Below are 19,214 nucleotides of genomic sequence, written 5' to 3'. Positions count from 1 at the left end.
GTTTGATACGTGCTTGTCGTTGAAAATAACAAATTTAAAAAACGATCAAAAAAACGTTGAGATAAACAAAAATTTAAAGCAAGGCCCAATAAAAGCTAACGGAATACATCTTTTCAGTACGGTTGGATTGGCCACAGTTACATCACAATCAGGAAAATCCCTGTCGTTTTAAAAAGTTAAAAAGTACATGGAATTTAACGCACAATATTAAACGATTCCATGAGGGTATGTGTGTGTGTGGTGTATAATGTGCGGAGATATTGCATTGCTCCAAATATTGCATTGTCTTTCCCTCGCCCTTCTCACCCGTTCCCAGGCAGCAGCCCAGAACATTGGCAGCATGTGAACAGCTATCCTGACTATTGGTATCTTCCCTCCTCCGCTTGTCCGGAAACCGCTCCGGATTTCCGCTTGCATTTTTATCTAATATCACAGACAGATAAAGACCGTCAGGGTCAAGATCGGGCTTTGAGGGTGGGGAGGCGGGTGTGATCGGGAAGCTGGTGAGATGGATGGGTGTCGCTGTCTGGTTAGGGAGCTGTTGCCGCCGCGGTTGAGCAATAACATCGGTTGCGTGGGCATCGTTTAACGTGCCTTCGGTTCCGCTTACGCCAAGGCGGCTGTCATGTGGTAGAGTTGCATCAGCACCTGGACGTGGATCGGCAGGCAGGACAGGCGGTCGTGCGTGTTGGAGTCCATCGCGAGCCAGGAGAGCAGATTGTAGCCCTCAAGCACGTACCGCAGCACGTCGGCCGTGATGTTCGAGTCGAGCGGGTGCTCGGTGGACGACTGGTTTTGCTGCAGCGGATCGTCCGTGTTTTGCAGGATGGTTGGGGTGTGCAGGTGAAGGGCGGTGCGCAGAAACACTGGGCAGACGTTCTCCATGTGCGGGCAGGACGACCAGAACCAGGCGGGCATGCGACCGGTTGGTGCGGTCGACACCAGGTACCCTATTGCTAGGGGTTGCTGCAGCACTACACCGACCTAAAAAGTAGAAACGTTCGATAAGTAATGCAATCACGAACCACGAATGTCTCCTATATCTTGGGGAAAAAATGGGCTTTAACCACTCTGCAATCTTTTACACTTTCGGATCACTTATCACTTTGACATACCTCTTCGGAATCATGCGCCCCGTAGCCATCCCGGGCACCGGCACCCTTCGATTCACCGGGACTCTGCTGATTGCCTTCGAACTGCGAGGGACTTCCCGGCCGCGAATGGGGCATATTGATCTGTTGCATTGGTATGTCGTCTGTCAGAAACGAGAGGGGAAGATGCAGAAATAAGGTTTTACGAACGTTCTGATAGGTTCAATCATAGCCACATCGGTCTAGAGTCAACTTACCCCAACACCGGAACACATCCAGCATGTTGATGCCATCGTCGTCATCGTCTCCGTCCATGATGACCATGTTCAAATCTTCACCGAGGTCCAGCTCACCGATCACGCTGAAAGACGCCTGTGCCGACTGTGGAGAGAAGGGATGAAAGGCGATAGTTAGTGTCTGCCGATGGTTCCGGTGCGATCATTACCATACCTGAGCTTTCGCACTGGTCGGAAAGACCAGTATGTGCGTGCAGGTCGCATCCTGCGGCGTGGAAAGGGGCGACTGCATCGACCGCTGACTGAACCGCTCGTCCGGCGTAAACTGGTCCGACATGACGCGCAGATCCGAGTCCGGCTCGAGCGTCACCAGGCACGCGCTCAGTATGCTCGGCACCGAGATCGGGTGCATCAGGGCGCACTGCTCGCAGATGTCCTTCAGGTTCTTGGACGCCCGCTGGAGGTTCGGTTTGCTCAGCAGCCAGCTCCAACCCTTCAGCTCACCGTGCCCGATGCGACCGATGCGACCGACCACCAAACGCCACGGCTGCACCGTCTGCGAGATCAACCCGAGGATGAAGTCCATCAGCTTCTGCAGCCCGTAGCGGCGGGCCGACGCACGCTTCCGCCGACCCCGGTTCGGGATGTCGATGTTGATCGTGACCGTCTCGAGAAACTCGCCCCGATCGTCGGTCGCCACCGCCAGCAGCCAGCTCTGGTCCTCGCTCAGGCAGTAGCTACAGTACATGATCGAACACTGCTGCTTCAGGCTGGTCTTCCCGAACGCTTCCGTGTTTTCGCTCTTCTCGCACGACTTGGCCAGCACGTACGGGGGCGTGTACAGCCGGTACGGGACGCGATTCTTGTCGTCCTTGTTCTTCATGAACTGCTCCGCGTTGGCCGCCGTCCCGAAGCCCGTCAGGCTCTTGACCGTGTTCATGTGCGCCAGATACTTCCGGCTCTGGGAGAACACACTCAACGCCAGGCAGCGCATGTGGTCGCTCAACCGTAACCGGTTTCTGGCCCGTCCCAGCTCAAGGATGCTCTCCAGCGAAATGATCTACAAGAGACACAGTACATTGAAAGCATTAGGGAAACGGTGGGAAAGAGGCGAACATTGCAACACTTACCTGCACGCTGATGTTGCTACGAATCGACTCCGGTACCGCGTTCAGGATGTTCGAGTAGCATCGAAGCAACGAAAGGCACGCCAACCGTTCCACGTCCGGTGAATCGTTCCCGCAGGTGAACGGTTCCACGATGTACAGCACGATGTGCGGCGGATCTTTCCCATCGTCGTCGATCAGCATCCCGTCCGCGGGATTCGCCGAGGACGTATTCAGTTGGTCCCGGTTTTCGGCATCTGTGGAAGAAAGAGGGGAACGTCAGATTTAAAAACACTGTCAATTGGAGCGCTTTTGGCGAAGCTAACTGTCAAACGATTTCCCAAAAAGTAGTCTGTCACTTTTGCAAAGTCGAGTTACCATAGCAACGATTGTCTTCACCTCATCCAAACTTACCGTGATCGAATTTCGGTGTATTCGGTGCCTTATCGCCCGGCTGCGATGGATCCGGTGTGCTGGGTGGCGGAGGTGGCATCGGACTCTGCCCGGGTCCACCGACACCGTCCCGGTTTGGGCCCATACCGCCACTTCCCGGCTGGCCCATACCGTTCCCTCCCATCGACGACGATCCGGCACCAGCCGAAGACGATGAGGAGGACGAGGACGTGGTGTGATGGCTTTCCGGAGGGTCCAGGAGGCTCTTGTCGGAGGGAACCTTCGAGAGGTAGGGTGCCAGCTGTTGCTGGCATGTCTGCGCGTACAACCGGAGCAGCTCGTTCAAGCCGGACGTTGGTTTCGAGGTGGCGGAAGAGGCCGATGGATTGCCGGTGGTGGTTGCACCGTTCCGCTGCTGCTGGTCGACACCCATGTTGGTGAACCATTCGTCGAGGTTGGAGTTTTGCGTTTCCTTCAGCACCCGCTGGCTGCCGACGCGCAGTATACCGTCCCAGCCCTTGATCGGTGTGTGTCGGCCGAGTTTGCACATTTCGTAGGTCGTGCTGAGCTCCTTGAAGTACGTGCGCACCTTCGCCACCACGAAGTCGTTGTCCGGCACGATGGCAACGTACGCGACGTCGCGCGGATACGAGTACGGCTCGAGGAGCAGCTTGTCCCAGTAGTGCAGGGCGTACGGTGCCAGCGAAAGCCAGTCCTTCTCGTATCCGACAATGAGCGACGGGATCGGCAGAGGTTCGCACTGGCCCGTGCCACGTCCGGCCAGTCGATGGAACTGGCGCCAGGTGAGCGGCCCCAGTATCGTGTACGGTGCGTCCCAGAGCCGCGATGTCGTGCAGCGTTTGTGGAAAGCGTCCTGCAGCAGCGGCCGCATCGAGTTCATGATGCGCTTGATGTCCTGGTTGCTCTTCGGTCCACCGGCACGTAGGAACGGCCACTTGTGTACGTTCATGACACCGCGCAGCGTCCCACCACGGACCAGCGCGGACGATGTTGCTCCGGCCGGCTGATCCAGCTCCATCTTACTCTCCTTCAGAGCCTGCAGACGCCCATGCTCGAGCGCCAAGCTGATCACATCGTTCGCATCGACGTACTCGAGTAGATGCACGTTGGCGCTTTCCGCACCCCGGCCAAACAGTGGCCCCCGGTACCGGCTGACGGCCCGGTGGATCGAGTTGCTCGAACTCTGCACCACGGAACACTGCTCGCGCAGCAGATCCATCACCTTGAGCGTCAGCGGAAGACTATCACAGTTGTTGCCGTTGGCCGTCGTGTTGGTGGCGGCCAGTGCTACGCTGTTGCTGCTGCTGCTGCTTGTCCCGGAACCATTACGTCCACCCGGAGCACCCACACCAGCACCACCGCTGGAAGAACCCTCCTCCGCCTTGATCGCCTTCGCCGTGCCGTTCAGAAACTCGAACAGCGAGCTCTTCTTGTGCACGGCCGGATCCTCCGCCATGCCGGTGATCTCCATCTCGTCCTCGTAGAACAGCCCGGCCCGGTGTGCCATCCGCCGGTTGACGACCGCACTGAACCCGCACTGGCAGTCCACCGGGTCCTCGTCCAGGTAGCCGTTCTGCAGACTGTCCATGTTGATCGTGACCGGCTTCTGCTGCTGATCGCTCCCGAGTACGGCCGGCGAGCCTCCGAAGGCACTGTTGCTGCTGCTGCTGCTGTTGCTACTATTGCTATTCCCACCGCTACCGAGTCCCAGGTGGGCGAGGATGCCGGATTTATTCCGTGCCCCGGAAGCGCCACCCGCGACACCCGTGGAAGCGGTGTCGGTTCCACCCGCCGTCCCATCGGCCGGTGCCGTCACCGAGTCCATCCAGTTCGTACCGGGCAGGGCGAGGTAGAGGCCACTGTCGGCGCCCCGTATGTTCCCGACGCACTTCGCCCCGGCATTGCACACACACAGCGTGCAGCTCTTGAAGTTGTGATCACGGAAGATGTTCAGTGCCGTATCGTACAGCAGGACGTTCACGAGCAGGGCGTTCGTTTCGATGCTGGTGAGGGTGGGCCGACATCCGGAGACCCCCGACCCGTTGGTGCCGCTCGCGATACCCGCTCCTCCCGCGGACGAAGAACCGAGCGGTGGATGCACGGTCGTGCCGCCTAGGCTCGATGAGGGAGTCATCGGTCCCCGGTTCGAACCGGGTCCAACCGGACCGTCTACCCCGTCCAGTGGGTACTGCTTGCTGTGGTAGGAGGAAGGCGTAGCGACGGAGTTGGCCGGGCTGGCGATCGCGACGTCGTACGGTGGCGGTGGCAACAGTGGCGTTGCCCGGCGGAACCCAACACCCATAGGGTTGGGACTGCCGGCACCACCGAGCGGTGAAGGGTAGGGCAGTGGACACGAACCTTGCGGTGTGGGCACACGCATCGAGCCACCACCGCCCGGGGTGGCCGGCGATATGGGGGACATACCTTGGCGCAGCGGCACCGGGATTCCGCCCAGGCCGGGATGGAACAACCCGCCGGCGGAAGAGGCGCCGGCCGGCGAAGGGCTCAGCATTCCCGCGCCAGCTCCCATGATCCCACCGGGCAGGGAGTTCACCGACGGTGGCCTCGAGTGCGGCTGCGACTGAGCGCCCTGAGACGGTGGGTTTGAGTAGGGGTGGCTTACGGATCCGTTGAGGTTGTTCAACCCGCCGAGCAGCGAGTTCGGAGTGCTCAGCGGTTGCGGAACTGTCAGCGGGGTTTCCTGCTTGAGCATGGGCAACCCAAGTCCCAACCCTCCCGGCACGCCCGTGCCCGCCACACTACCTCCTCCTCCTGCTCCTGTTCCTGTTCCGGCATTCGGCAATACATTATCCGATTGCTGCGACTGATCTTGCTGCTGCTGTTGTTGTTGTTGCTGTTCGCGTTCCTGTTGCTCGCGAAGCTTCTGCTTTTCCCGTTCGGCCGCCTTTTCCTTCTGCTTCTGGCGGGACGATTTGTACACGAGGGTGGTCGGATTCAGCCCGAGCGCTGATGACGGTGCGAGCTGACTCGGGAGGTTAGGCAGCGGAGCGTACTTGGACGATCCGACGTGCGTGCAGAGCGTCGGCGGGAGAAACACGAACGACCAATCGTCGATCGGTTCCTCCTGAGGGCTACCGAGGTTGGGCAGTACCGGAACAAGGGCCGCACCCGTGCCACTCGCACCGGACGACGACAGCGACATCTGCAGGTCGACCATCGTGTCGATCGCGATGCCACCGTCGGAGAGGCATCCGCCGCCGCCGGGACTCGAGCTCGGGTGCGGATCAAGGCTCGGCGGTGTGGGGAACATCTGCGACAGTTCCTTCGGGCTCAGCATGCCACTGTTCAGCGAGTGGTGGTTCGAGCTCGGGTACCGTTTGCTGTCCTCGGAGAAACCTCCACTGCCGCCGCTGCTCTTGTTCGAGCCGGGCGGCGTATTGTGCATGTCCGGATCGTCGTTGAACGGGCCACCGTCGTCGAAGATCTGGTTCAGGTCGTCGATCGATGGCTGCAGGTCCTGATCCGTCAGCAAACTGTACCCGCCCTTGTCTTCCTTCTCCTTCTTGATCTCGTGCTCGCCGAGCAGCGCCCCGTCCGGACCGGTCGTTCCATTCCTATCCGGTGTTCCATTGGGCCCCTCACCACCAGCGCCACCCCCACCACCACCAGCGCCTTGTTGTCCACCGTCGCAACCGAGCTCAAGCTTGATCTGGCCGTGTCCAAGCAGACCGTTGCTGGAGGCACCATTATCACAGGCACCACCGTTTCCTCCACCGTGTTCCGAGGACATGTGCGCATCGGAGGAATCGCTCCCCGGGCCGCTGCCCTTCAGCAGCATGCCGTTCGTGGTGCTGTTGATCCCGCCCGGTCCCCCGAACGGGCCTCCGAGCGTGCGTGCGTTCTCGTTGGCGTACAGGTCGAGATTCCGGATTTGTTTCACCAGCCGGTTTTCTTCCGCCGCCAGTCGCATCCGCTTCACTGGGTGATTCATCCTGAAAGCGTCAAAGGGGAGAGCAGGATGATTAGTATAAAAGCATTACCGTTGTTTGTTATGGCATTTCATCATTAAATGCGATGTAATAAGCTACATGTTAGGAATTATTAAACTTTTTCTACAATAGAATTCTTTCATTAACTACTTATTGCAAAGATATGTCAAACTTTGGAAATGGTGTACAAAGTTTAAAATGGCTAACCCTGAATAATGTCTAGTCACTTATTGAAGAAATAAAGTTTGTTACTCATTTACTGACATTACTTTACTGACTAACATCATTTGCACACTTAGATCCTTTTCTAAAATAATCACTAGAATTCATGTTTCGCAAAATAAGAATGAATTGCTCTTTTTAGGCACAATTATATGTCACCAAAAAACTAGTTAAAAAAGCGCATGGCTGCGCTTTCGTGTTTCATCTGTTCTTGTTTTTCAAAACAGCGCCAACATCAAGCTGAAACTAATTGTAAGTCTTAATAAATTTATCAAAACATTGCATTTGTATGTATCATGTACAAACATGTACATGTATCATGTAACAAAAAGGTATCGAAGTACTATTTTTTTTTGTTTTGTTTATGACTAAAACCAAGTTGATATCGGTTTTGAAACATTCATAAAAGTTTGGTGAGTGATGGTACAATTATTGGCATGCATTCTCAGAATGGAATGCATCATAGAATTTCATTTCAGAGCTCGAAACATTTAAGGGAATAACCCTTGTTTGTCCGGTTCTTACCATGCGTCAAGCGAGGTGTAGTCGTACAGCAGCTGCGAGGTGCTGGGAATGTCCTCGCCCTGCAGCGTCTCGTAGTCCTTGCAGTACAGCGACGGCCGCTTGAGCGACTGCAGCATCTGCAGGATCGATTCGCGCTTGCTGGCCAAATTGTTCGCCATCGCCGTCTGGTGCGCGGAGCTGAACACGCTGTTGATGCTCGGCGTCATCGGGACGCCACCGCCACTGCCCGCTCCCAGCGCCGATTCGGACCGCACCTTCAGCCCGCCCGCACTCCCCGCGGACAGCGTGTTCCGGGGGGATGCCTTCAGCTGGCCCAACGCCGAGTTGCTGCTCGTCGAACTGTTGCTGCTGCTGCTGCTCGAGTTGCCCGACATTTGCTGCTGCTGGGAGTTTTGTTGTTGTTGTTGATGCTGCTGCTGTTGCTGTGATGAACCGCCATCCCCGGACCCACCGGTGCCCCCCGGGCCATTCCCGCCGCCCGGATGGGACGGTGTGTGGTACGGGGACGCGTTGATACTTTTGCTATCGTGCTGATCGGTTGGCGTCGGGGCGGGTGTGTTTTTGTCCAGATGGTCCAAACAGGGCGTCCCCGGTTGGACGCTGCGAGGATTATTCGAGGCAGGCGGATGCGGTGACATGGTCATAAGCTGTCGATAAAAAAAGGAAACACAAGTTAGTCCAGCACACCTCACCGACGTGGTAAGCGACTCGTGTCCTACCTGATCCCCGGATGGAACCGACGTCGGTTGCGATACGGAGGACGGTTGCATCGGCGAGGGGGCCGCACTGGCCGGCGAACCCTCCGAGGGCAGCGGGTGCGAGTCCCCTATCGACATCGGGTTCCGGCCGTAGGAAGACGGCCCACCGTACGGCGTGGTGTTACCGACGGCGTTTCCGGCGTGCGATCCACCATTTCCGCTGGCGGAACAGTTTTGGTTTGATCTGGAAAAAAAAGTACAGCAAATGGTTCGACCATTCAATTAACCGGCGGGTAATTTATAAGAAGCTAAAAATTAGGGTGAACATAAATCAACGGCAAACAGTGGTTCTTAAAACTATGTTACACTAAGAGTACATGGAAAGATGCAGCGCGAAGTTAGAAAAAAACGGACAGAAATAGAGAAGTAGTTGTATGAAGTTAGGCCAACACATGCGTAACACGATCCATCGAAAGGTACATAACAGAACAGACAAGTGTACGAATGCACGAAGGGTAAGAAATAGAGAAAAGAGAAAATATAAATGAACTACGGAGAAAAGGTTTACTTCAACAAGATCTTATTGAGTTGCCTTTTTATTTGGGCAGTGATTCTTAAAACCTGTGTTGAAAATGTTGCTAGAAGAAACTACAGTAATCGGAAGGTATGTATTGAAATTAAAATGGATCACCCAAAGAATGCCAACAGTGTTGGACGAATATTCCCACCGGGAATCTATTTCTAAATCGAGTCCAGAAGTTCGCTTTCCAGAAATGACGAACTATGATTCATTTCATTTCGTGATTCAGAAAATTCATAGTAATAACAGCTTTTGAACTTTTAAATAATGAAGGGAACGTGCACAACGGTGGTCAAAAAGGTTACATTATCGAATTCCAAAATTTTCTTCAAGTTGTCTAACGCAAATCCTTAAGAAGTGTGGGTCTCCTAATGGAGGTCCTACCGGATTGTTGTATATTTCGACTGTCAGATATTAATTAATTCGATTCAATTAATTTCAATAGAACGGAACAGAGATTGAGAGGCACATCCTAACAGCTTCAATGTTTTCAAAAACTTTGTGAATGAATACAAATTTAAACTCGTCTTCCGTACGATCAACATTCACTCTTGTTTCTTCTCCTCAAGAGTTCAACTCAAATACGCTGAGTTACTGCCGGTTCGAAAATGATTTAACGGACCTTCACTGAACACTAGAATTTCACGGAAATTCAACGTGGATGACTTCATGATAAGGTGGATGATTCACGACGCCTTGCTCCGTCGTCTTCACGCGGCCCGATGGTGACTTCGGAAAGGGCTCCCTTATTCTAAGGCGAAGCGTGTGTGTTTATGTGTGTGTGTGTATGCGTGTGCTTTACCAGTGTGTGGAGGCGAAAATGCGCGCAGTGAGGGGGGGGGGGTGAAGGTCGGTGTAGATATTAGGCCCCGAAACCCCGAGTGGGGGAGGAAGGTGGTGATGGACATGGCGAGGAAAAGTAAAAACACGAACGAACGGACAGAGCGATATCAAGGATAAGGGATGAGAAGACGCGTGTGTGCTTGGCGGAGGTGTGGGGAGGGGGTTGGGTAAGCGTTCGTGATCGTGCCCCGCACCACCGAATGACTCCCCTTCTTCTCCTCCTCTTCCTCCACGAGATGGTGGTAGTGATCGTTCGTGATGGTGATGGTGATCCCGCGAATTCCGTCTCTCGCGGCGGTGTTGGCGCGTGTGCGGGAAAACCCCTACCCGGGGAGGGAATGGGGAAGGGAGGGAGGGAGAGGAATGATGCACTACCACCCGCCCAGTTGCTGTACATCAACTACTAAGGGGCAACCAACCTGAAGCACGAGTCGGCCAGTTCGAGCGGATCGGCGACACTGTCACCGGAGGAGATGGCTCCGGGCGAGGGGGCGGCTTGGGCGTCCGGGGCCGATGTGGACGTTGACGACGCAGCTTTGGCAAGAGCAGCAGCAGCAGCGGCAGCGGCAGCGGCGGCGGACAAACTCATCGGCTTGCAGCCGGGTCGGAAAAGCGCTTCCTGCGGGGTTCGTTTGTGGAACGGAATTCTCGGGGGACGGTGATGATGGTGGTGGTGGTGGTGGTGGTGGTTGTGATGGCTGTGACCATGATGGTCCTTGCCCGCCTGTCCACCACCACCTTGGTGTTGTTGGTGGTGGTGGTGGTGATGTTGTTGGGAAGACTTTTCACCACGATTGTTGCCACCGCCGGAAAGGGCTGCGATCGCGTAGGACGACGCGTTGGCTGGCGAGATCGATACGGAGGATTTACCGTGGCGGTGGGCGGTGGAGGAGGAAGAGGAACCACCGGGGGTGGACGGAGAAGCAACGGAAGCGTAAAGGCTTCCACCGGCAGCGGCACTGCTGGAAGAGGAAGCCACAACTGCTAGCTGCTGCTGCTGTGCCCTCCCAAGGGACGAGGAGGACGAAGACGACGACGAGGAGAACGGTGGTGATCCTTGGCGACACCTGGAACATCCCGGAACATACAGTATTCACATACATTTATCGGGGCACGCGTGTTTGTTAGGTTTTACATTTCCCCCGCGGAACGCAAACCATACGGTTGTTGGTTGTTATTTTTTTTCAATTGTCAAATTTTTCCCGTAAGGATGTGCGTGCACGAGAAAACGAAGAAGAAGAAGCGAAAGAAAGAGAGAGAGAAAGAAAGGGAAAATAAATAGTAAGGATGGGTAATAATAAAAGAGAACAAGAAAAGAATAGAAATAGCGGTGACTTGAGGCACGTGAGGCGAAACAAACCACAGAAAACCGAGGGAAAACCACGCACGTACACACACACACACACACACAAGAAAATCACACAAACACACGTGACGCAAGAGCGCAGCTGAAATGTGCGGAGGGATGGTGAAGTCTGGGAGTTCGGGAGTCTCTCAAGATAGGCACTTCCTCGGAAGGATGATGGGAAAACGTAAAGGAAAATGTATTTTTGAAAAGCATGAGCAAACAAACAAAACTTTCTTAGCGGGACGACGACAGGACGGAGGGAAAGCGTTTTAAGTTCCGCTTGAACTCCTGCTGTGTACCAACAAACAGTGAACCACAAACAAAGTGAGATATCGCGAGTTATGAAAAAGATATTCAAAGGTCAGGCGACCTACCCTATTTAGAGATAAAAAAAGATAGATTACAATCATGCAATTAAAGCTATAAAGCAAGGTGACAGGACATAAGAAAGCGGAAAAAAACATTCAAAATTGACAAATTACAAAATGATAATTGTAAACAAAATTAAATTGAATAAAAAACATAAAAATAAAAAAAAGATCAACTATTGTCACGGATAAAAAGCAACAGCAAAGAAACAAATACGGGCTCAGCAATGATTTTCCCTACTCATTGCTGATATGTAATACAGTAATACTAAAAAGCATCAATCAGGGGTTGAATTATTTTCTTCTAAAATAAGCACACAACTATTACAGGATGCATAGAAAAACGTAAACAAAACAATCTGCAGCTAGTAAATGTAACAAACACGTTGGGGTCGTGGGTTAAGGAGTGTCGGAGAAAACCATGGACGTAGATTGTTAAGGGGCGGACGAAGTTTTCGCGTGGGGAAAATGAGTTCGTGCGGATTAATGTTTCGGGTTCGGTTTGCACTTACTTGACGCACGAACAGGGCACCTTGGCGGCCGGGTCGCTTATCTCCCACACCGAGGAGTTACCGTTCGCGTCAACGGCTCCGTTGGCGGCCGCGGACGAATTTTCGTCCCCTCCGCCCCCACTGCCGGCGGTGTCCTTTGGTTCGGTTTTGATCGTGACACCGCCAGCATTCGCCGACGACGACGCGGACGCCGCCGTCGCCGCTGTCCCTTGGCTGGTGGAGGAGTTGGTGGCGGGTGGGGTGGGCGGGGCGGCATGCATGATGCAGTCCTGCCAGACGCGCTCGGGCAGGATGACGGCGGCCGACTTGTTGATCAGCGCCGACGACATGCTGAGCGGGTTGCCGAGATCGTTGAGGGGCGATTCCGGCACGGTGAGCGGTGGGGTCATGAGGGATTTGTGGTGGTTCCGCTGGCGCACGGACGCCCCTTGGGCGGGTGGTGCAGGCGGAGCGGAGGTTGGCGGACTGGGTGTGCCCGAGATTCCCGCCTTTCCGGGTGCTGAACCGGCGGCGGTTCCACCGGGCGTTGCCGGTTGATTGCTGGCCGCCGGCGGTAGGTTGATGGAGGGGCCAGGTCGTTCACTTTTCACCACGCCCTCGGCCGGAAGGCAGAGACCCTCGAGGGCGGAAACGACGGCGGCGGCGGCGGTGGCGGTGGAGGTTGATTGATTGCTGGTCCCGTCACCCGGAGCCCGATCATCCAGGTCCGTGACGAGCACGTACTTCGATGGGTAGCGCATCCGCACGCGCCCAACCATGATCTCCACGATGGGCGGCACACTGTCCGCGGTGTCGCTGAGTCCCACGTTCTTGCTCGAGATCGGATAGAACGCGCTCCAGTCGTCCAGGATTTTCTGCGTTTGCGGATCGGTCGCCTTGTAGCTCTGGCCGGTCAGCGTACCGGCCAGTCCGAACGGCGCCAGCAGAACCTCCCGGGGCGGGGAAGCGGTCGGAGGAGCCGGCGTGGAGGTAGCGGCGGATGGCCCCGAACAGGGACCATGGCCGCTGCCGGGAGATCCGGGAGCGCCAGCGTTCGAAGCTCCCGCGGGACTGGAAGAACCGGCTGCCGAGGACGGAGTGCCCTGTTGCGCCAGAGCCTCCTCGAGGTGCTTCATCGTCAGTGGCCTCACCGGGGGATGCTCCCGGATGTCCATCGCCACACACACGGTACTATCACCGTGCACGAAGAACGCAAACGAGAACGATGCGTGATGTGAGCTGAAAGGCAAAAAGGAAAACTCTCTTAATCGGGGGATTTCATAAGAAATTTTTGGGGGTCCTTCAATATCTCAGGTCTAAAAAAGGACTATATTTCAATCGAGTTTGGTTTGTCGGTGACGGAACGAGGATCGAGTGCAACAACGTGCCTTCAGCAATCAATCTCAGAGGTCCACCGGCACCCGGGGGTGCTTGCTCTCGGAAACGCCTTCACAATCCCATGGGGTTTGGAAGACCCAGCCATGCTCTTCGAGCTGGGCCTCCCGATAGCTAACGCTGGGATAGGCGCTTCCGGAAATTGTGATTTCACAGTAGAAGTAGGGTCTTACCTTTTGCCGAACAGTCTGTCGCCGTTCGAGCTCGGCTGCACGAACCACCTGCCAATTCGGACCACATCCCGGGACAGCAGGCATCTGTTGAAATGGAAGGGAGATGAGAAACCAAACCGGATAAAGACATGCTCTCTCCACTTTGGTCAAGTCGGGGAAGAGGAACCTCCCCGGAAGCGATACGCACCGTTCGATCACATTATGCAACGCCTTGAACAGCAACGAGCGGCACTCGTACGAAAGGCCATTCTCCCAGGATCCTTTATCGCCGGCTTCTGTAAGAGAGTAAGGAGAATAAAAAAAAAACGATATAAAATAAGCCATCTTGTAAACGATACATCTTCCTAGAGTTAAGAAAAGGCCAAAAGAAATTGAACAAATTAATGCCCCATTACAGAACCAACCACGCTGAACCAAGTCGTCGTCGGAAGGAAACAAGAAAAGTTTCCATTGCATTCCTGTGACATTTCCAAAAAGAAAGAAACAGCCAGAAACGAACGAAATGTCACCGATGCAAAGTATTAAAAGTCCATCAACCACATTAGTACCCACCGACGCTGGGCCATCGTCCCCGCCAAACGGAATGCTTGCATGCCGGCGTGCCGTTTAAGGGCAAGTTTTTCCTTTGCAAAAAAGAAATACAAAACCCAAACATGTTCATTTCTATGTTTTCGGGGTTCAGAAGGTGAGGACAGAACGATACGAAACGTCCACGGCTGTTGTTTCCCAGCATGCAATTGGGGCAACTGTTTTTCCCAAGACGAGCAAGAGAGAGAGAACGTTAGTCCAAATCATCCAACGTCACGAAAGTGCACCAGAATGGAGGTGGAACCTTTTTTAATGCCAAACTTTTCCAAGGCAAAGGGTTAAGAATCGGTCTCAAGAAAAAAAAAGTTAAGTTGCCTTCTTAGAACTACGAAAAGTCATCGATTTAGAAAACGGCACATCAGTAGAAGAGCGAAAAACTTTTTCGTTTGATGTTTTTTCTTTAGAACGCAGAGTTTTCGACAAGAGGAAAACATTTGACATTTCGTCCCGCGTTCCAGCGGCAGGTGGAAAGCCCGGTGCAGCGAGGTCAAACGGACACACACCTGTTCGCGGTCCTGTCGGCAGTAAGGCGCGCGAAAGTTAGTTGCCCTCGTTAGCCCACTTATAACCCTTAAAGGTTGAAAGGGTATTTAAAGAGCAAATGATAAACAAACTGAAATGGAAAAGTAAACAACAGCAAACATGAACCATGGGTATGTTTGAAAGACAGGAAGCAGTTAGAAGCGATGATGTATTTATAGTGCGTTAGAAACATGTGTATGTAGATGTATAAACAAGTTAATATAATTAATTTCATGAGCACATCATATACCTACTAACGTGAATATCGATTTTTATTGAAAACATGAGATATTCGTCTTCTTCCAAACTAATTTCGATGTGCTTTTTTAATATGGTACAGTCCTATTTAAAGAACAGTATGAAAATTTATTATGTAACATATCATTCCTAGAATTTCTAGTCTTGTCTTTTTAATCTTTGGGGTTCGTGATAAAACCATAATATAAATTATAAATTAATTATAGTACTCATTCCTGTTTCTATGTCCTTAAATTCACTCACCAACTTTTTAAAACGGAAGCAATGTTTTATTGATTCTAATTGTTCGAAGAACGGAACTTTGATCTAAAACATCACACACTACCTTTAAAGGTTAAAGGAAGAAAACACGGTAAGTGCCTCAGACGGCACGTTTTCGGTGCGTCTTTTGCTTACACTACTTCCCTTCCTGGCTGGCGTGCCGTCGCCACGTTGGTTCGTGTCCCAAACAACGGTCGAAATAAAAAAAAAAAGTGCCGTCCCCGGTTGGTTGCAACCTTCAGCAACATCAACAACAACAGGTCGTCGAGGTGGTTGCTTGCACCGGGGAAAATGTGCACTTTTTCACTCGCGCCACGTTTCGGTGGTGGAAAACAATTAAACAGAAAAAAACCCCGAGAGAAAAGTGAGAACGAGAGAAGAAGACCGCGCTTTTCATCTTCGTGTCTTGTAAATGCACCTTTGTGGTCAATTAAATTGGATCAAGTACATTAAGGAGAGAAGATTTCCTTCATCGAGAGACGTGCCGGGGTTGGATGGTGCGGGATGGTCGATGACGACCATTTGCAGACTGGCAGGAAAAGTAGGTTACCGAGAATTTGGGTTACGCAGTCGCCGGTTTCGGTGAAAGGGCCGCCTCTCGTCTTTGTGCGTGTAGAGATGATAAGTTCGACGAACTGCACGTGACTAAGAGTTCGAAAAAAATAAAAAACTTCGAGCCATCCATGAGTCATGAGTCACGCACGGTAAACATCTAAACGCAAGTCATTCAAACGTTCCGATAGCACTATCTTCTTGTAAGTACAACACGAGCGTTTGAATGACGGGATTCTAAGAATTTTTCAATCCTTCCGACGGCGGGGGAAAAAATGGGGGATGAAAATGTGTCCAGCAGAACTCCCGAAATGGGCCCGATAAGAACACTTTTGCCCACAGATATCAATTCTTGGCTCGTTAACAACCGCCACCGTCCTCCGTGTTCCCCCCTCCCCCCGAACCAGACACCAGTAAGGACGAAGTTTGCATCGTGGGTGTGGGAGGTTCGTTCGTCGGAAAACGGAAAAGCCCAGCACATTCCCATGACAGGACAGCAGGAGGACGGCCGAGGGAAGGAAGGCAGCAAAAAAAACCCTCCCAGCACATGGGCGATGGGCGTGGCTTCGGTGAGAAGTCGGTCGAAAGTCGTGCGCAGGATGAATATGCCTCCCGCTTTTCCCCCGGGGCGTCGCCCAGCCCGCCGGAGGAGAAGAATGTATTCGCATTCGTTTATTCGAATAAGAATGAGCGGCGGGTTTTAAACATGCGGAAGAAGACACACTCCTTCCAGTGTCCTTCAGCTTCGGATCGATTCCGGGTGGAAAAGCGTTTGGTTATGACCGTGGGGACCAGGGGGGAGGATTGGAATCACCCTCCGTTGTGGGGTGGAATATTTTCCTACAACAGGGAAGGCATCTCCCAGTCGAGGATGTACAAAGTAATCCCCCAAAATGGTTGTAAATACATTTTTCGATTGTTTGAATATTGTAGTTCCATCTTCTCACACACTCATTTCCCTAGGGGTTGTGTCTGCTTAACCACACAGAAATGGAAGGGATTTAAGGGGTGCAATCCATGGTGGTAATTTAGCGAATAGCATATCATTTTAAACCTGTTTTATTGAAAGTATAAAACAACTAGTGTGAAACGTTGAAAGTGTTTTTTTTATAAATTGAATTACACACTGTTGCAAGCGTGGAATTTGGCAATGTGTATTTATTCTATTTTATGTTATTTTAAAATAAAAATTGTTTATTTAAATTTCTAAAACAAATTTCCAAATTTTTGCATAAACATTAATCATATGATACCAATGTCTAGGTTCTTCTTTACAACTATTAGTTTAAGAAACGTCTTTATTTATTACTTGTTTAAAATTTAAAAAAAAAATCAAATTTTTGCATAAACATCAATCATATTCAATGTCTACGATCCTATTTAAAACTATTAATTTAAGAAACGTCTTTTTTATTGTTTGTTTATATTTCTAAAACAAATTTACAAATTTTTGCATGAACAATAATCATATTCAATGTCTAGGTTCCTCTTTAAAACTTTTAATTTAAGAAACGTCTCCTTTTTTGCCAAAGCAACTAATTGTATATTTGTCATATTTTATAATCGAATTAAAGCTACACTGGTTCACAATGCGAGCACATTTTCACACATCTAAAAACGACTTTCCTTCTCACCCTGATGATACACATTCCCGAAAAAAACAGGACAGTTGAAAGATTCGAGTGGTTTATTTTCGAATGACTGACGAATCAATTGCGATGGTGATTCGGTTTCGCGCGCATGATCGTTCGCATGTGGGATGCTTGTATCCACCGGAGCGCACCCAGCGCACCCAGATGAGTGGAAAAGGGCATAAAATAAGCATTAAGTGCAATGATGGTGGTTAAAATAGACCGGGAGAGAGAGAGAAAGAGAGAGGGAGCGCAGTGGTGGAAAAAAGAATCGCCCATCCGTCAGGCGAATTTTTGTGGCGAATGAAGTTCAAGATCAGCACATCGGAGGATCGTGTTGGCAATATGTTGAACGGTTGCTCCGGCAGCAGGGCCTCGTTCACCTTGACACGCAAAGCAACGAAACCTTCGCAACCATTAGCGGCTGGAGTAGGAAAAACTACATTTTTTAAGGCCACAGTGAAAGGAGATCGTCCTTGCCGAATTTGGTACGGTTTGCTGCAAAATCTTTTCAATTAACTGAAGTAGGTTAAATTATGACAAATTGATATGCGGGAAACTGTAGTCTTTTCCCTTTCTTCAAACAGTATAATCCACAATCGATCCAAAAGCAAATACTTCTATTGACTTTAAACCCCCTTTATGGATTATATTAACGATCGGCTTCTTTTTGTCTTCTTCGGCGCGAAGTCACGCGTACCGAACCGCGAGTGCTTCGGAGTGTTCTGAGGTCACCAACACGAATGAACAACGCAAAAACAGCGGCACCACGCCGCGCGTGCTAGACAACAAAGTATGCACCCCCTTCTTCGTGCATGAAAATATGCTTTTGAATATTATTTTTGCACACACCGCTAAACGAAGATCGTCGGGGAGGAGGTTAATTGTCACCCTGATAAACATCCTGTGTTTACGTTCGGTTTCGGTGGCCCTCTTCCCTAACCCTAAAGCCCTTCAGCGCGATCAACCCTTATCGGATTAATGTCGGACCAAAACCTACCCTACGTGAACGCGAGCGAGGCCGGAAATCGCTGCCCGATTGTGGCGGATGACCTGACGTCACACACGCACACACACAGCACCCGGGGCCGCTCATCTAGGCCGCTCGCGAGGAACCGCAAATGGACGCACGACGCGGCGTTTGGCAAAAAGGGCAAACAAATCCCGTTCGAACCATTTTCCGGGTGGTGGTGGAGAGAAAATCATCGGTCATTAGATAGGACAGAGGGTGGGGGGGGAGAGGGGGGGGGGTTGCCATCCCCTTGAGAGGGTCGTTTAGCATGTGCCCGCGTGTGTGTGTGTGTGTGTTAGAGAGTTTCCCTTATATTATACCCATCCATGTGTGTTGACAGTTTGTTTTTCCCTTCATATGTTGCTCCTCTCCGAGATTGTCGCAACCAAAGCCGGAGAGTGAGAGCAATTACTCGCCTTTTTACATCACACACACACTCACACTCCGACGTAACCAAAGGGTCCCCTTGGGCACGAGAAAGTGGGTGGGTGGGTGGTTGATTGAATCCGTGGGGTGCAGAGAGAGAGGGTTGAGGGTTGATCGAAAAACTGGATTTTCCTGTTTTTGCTCTCAATTGCAACGTTGTGTTTTACTTTTCGTCGTTTTGCCCGTTGTCTCAGCACACCTTTTTTTTCTTAACCCTGTAAATATTTTTTAAACTTTTTTTTTTCTCCTTTTTCGCGATCTCCAAGATCTCCTCTCACGACACGGCTCTCTCTCTTTCTCTCAGCGTAAATCTTGCGAGTTAAATCGCGTTTCTCCGAATGACGCGCGACCGACGACGACAACAATTTACTCGCGCCTCGCGGAAGCTAGAAAGAAGGTGATGGACCGTAACCGGGTTGTGTGAACGGAAGAGGGGTGGGGTGGCTAGGGGAGAGGAGAGGAGGGGTTTGATTTGTTGCCGCCAGCGTCTCGCACGCCGGTAAAGTGGTTAAGTACGCGAGAAG

At 51.9% G+C, this 19,214-nt stretch overlaps 1 protein-coding gene across 1 annotated transcript in view; it reads right to left on the bottom strand.

The window, feature by feature from the left end:
* Positions 1–326: 326 nt before the first annotated feature.
* The window catches only part of LOC131281875 (mediator of RNA polymerase II transcription subunit 13), a 40,836-nt gene continuing 21,948 nt past the window's right edge, over positions 327–19,214 (bottom strand). Inside the window, exons 3-15 of the mRNA XM_058311234.1 lie at positions 13,628–13,715; positions 13,441–13,524; positions 11,894–13,111; positions 10,085–10,732; positions 8,264–8,486; positions 7,545–8,191; positions 4,192–6,800; positions 2,848–4,134; positions 2,458–2,690; positions 1,542–2,387; positions 1,349–1,472; positions 1,116–1,255; positions 327–984 (exon numbers count right to left, since the gene is read on the bottom strand). Of these exons, the coding sequence (XP_058167217.1) occupies positions 607–984; positions 1,116–1,255; positions 1,349–1,472; positions 1,542–2,387; positions 2,458–2,690; positions 2,848–4,134; positions 4,192–6,800; positions 7,545–8,191; positions 8,264–8,486; positions 10,085–10,732; positions 11,894–13,111; positions 13,441–13,524; positions 13,628–13,715 (8,525 nt within the window). The 3' untranslated portion in view covers positions 327–606. The remainder of the gene's footprint in view (positions 985–1,115; positions 1,256–1,348; positions 1,473–1,541; positions 2,388–2,457; positions 2,691–2,847; positions 4,135–4,191; positions 6,801–7,544; positions 8,192–8,263; positions 8,487–10,084; positions 10,733–11,893; positions 13,112–13,440; positions 13,525–13,627; positions 13,716–19,214) is intronic.

Source organism: Anopheles ziemanni, chromosome 2 (assembly GCF_943734765.1).
Source record: "Anopheles ziemanni chromosome 2, idAnoZiCoDA_A2_x.2, whole genome shotgun sequence".
NCBI classification, from domain to species: domain Eukaryota; kingdom Metazoa; phylum Arthropoda; class Insecta; order Diptera; family Culicidae; genus Anopheles; species Anopheles ziemanni.
Note: the sequence above shows the minus strand (reverse complement) of the source record. Positions and strands in the feature narration are given on the sequence as shown.